We start from the raw sequence: 632 nt of genomic DNA on the forward strand, positions 1-632 counted from the left end.
AGGACATGCGGACATGAAACAAACCCTGGCACGAGGACATGGGGACACCGAGCAATCTCTGGCATGAGGACACCGAGCGACCCCAGCACAAGGACACAGGGACACCACACAACCCTTGGCACGAGGACACCACACAACCCTTGGCACGAGGATACTGAGCAAACCCTGGCACAAGGACATGGGGACACCACAAAACTCCTGGCATGAGGACACGGGGACACTGAGCAATCCCCAGCACGAGGACATGGGGACACCTAACAAACCCTGGAACAAAGACACAGGGACACCAAGCAAACCCCAGCACGAGGACATGGGGACACCAAGCAAACCCCGGCACAAGGACTTGGGGACACCAAGCAAACCCCAGCACAAAGACACAGGGACACCTAACAAACCTGACACAAGGACACAGGGACACCAAGCAAACCCCGGCACAAGGACATGGGGACACCAAGCAAACCCCGGCACAAGGACTTGGGGACACCGAGCGACCCACCGATCCCTGGCGCAGGGCATCCTGCACTTGGGTGAGGTCGCGCACGGGGCACCAGACCTCGGCGATGAGGCACTTCTCGGTGACGTCGAAGCTGCACTGGTTGAGGACGAGGTAGGTGGCCTTCATCTTCTGCACC

At 59.3% G+C, this 632-nt stretch overlaps 1 protein-coding gene across 1 annotated transcript in view; it reads right to left on the reverse strand.

Annotated features, from left to right (window-relative positions):
- The window catches only part of LOC104515297, a gene marked incomplete at its 3' end in the record, with an annotated part of 3069 nt that overhangs the window by 2179 nt on the left and 258 nt on the right, over positions 1-632 (reverse strand). The window contains 1 exon segment of the mRNA XM_010159216.1: positions 497-632. This exon segment is cut by the window's right edge and continues 15 nt beyond it. Coding sequence (XP_010157518.1) covers positions 497-632 — 136 coding nt within the window.

Source organism: Eurypyga helias, unplaced genomic scaffold, assembly GCF_000690775.1.
Source record: "Eurypyga helias isolate BGI_N326 unplaced genomic scaffold, ASM69077v1 scaffold10109, whole genome shotgun sequence".
In the NCBI taxonomy this organism is placed as follows: domain Eukaryota; kingdom Metazoa; phylum Chordata; class Aves; order Eurypygiformes; family Eurypygidae; genus Eurypyga; species Eurypyga helias.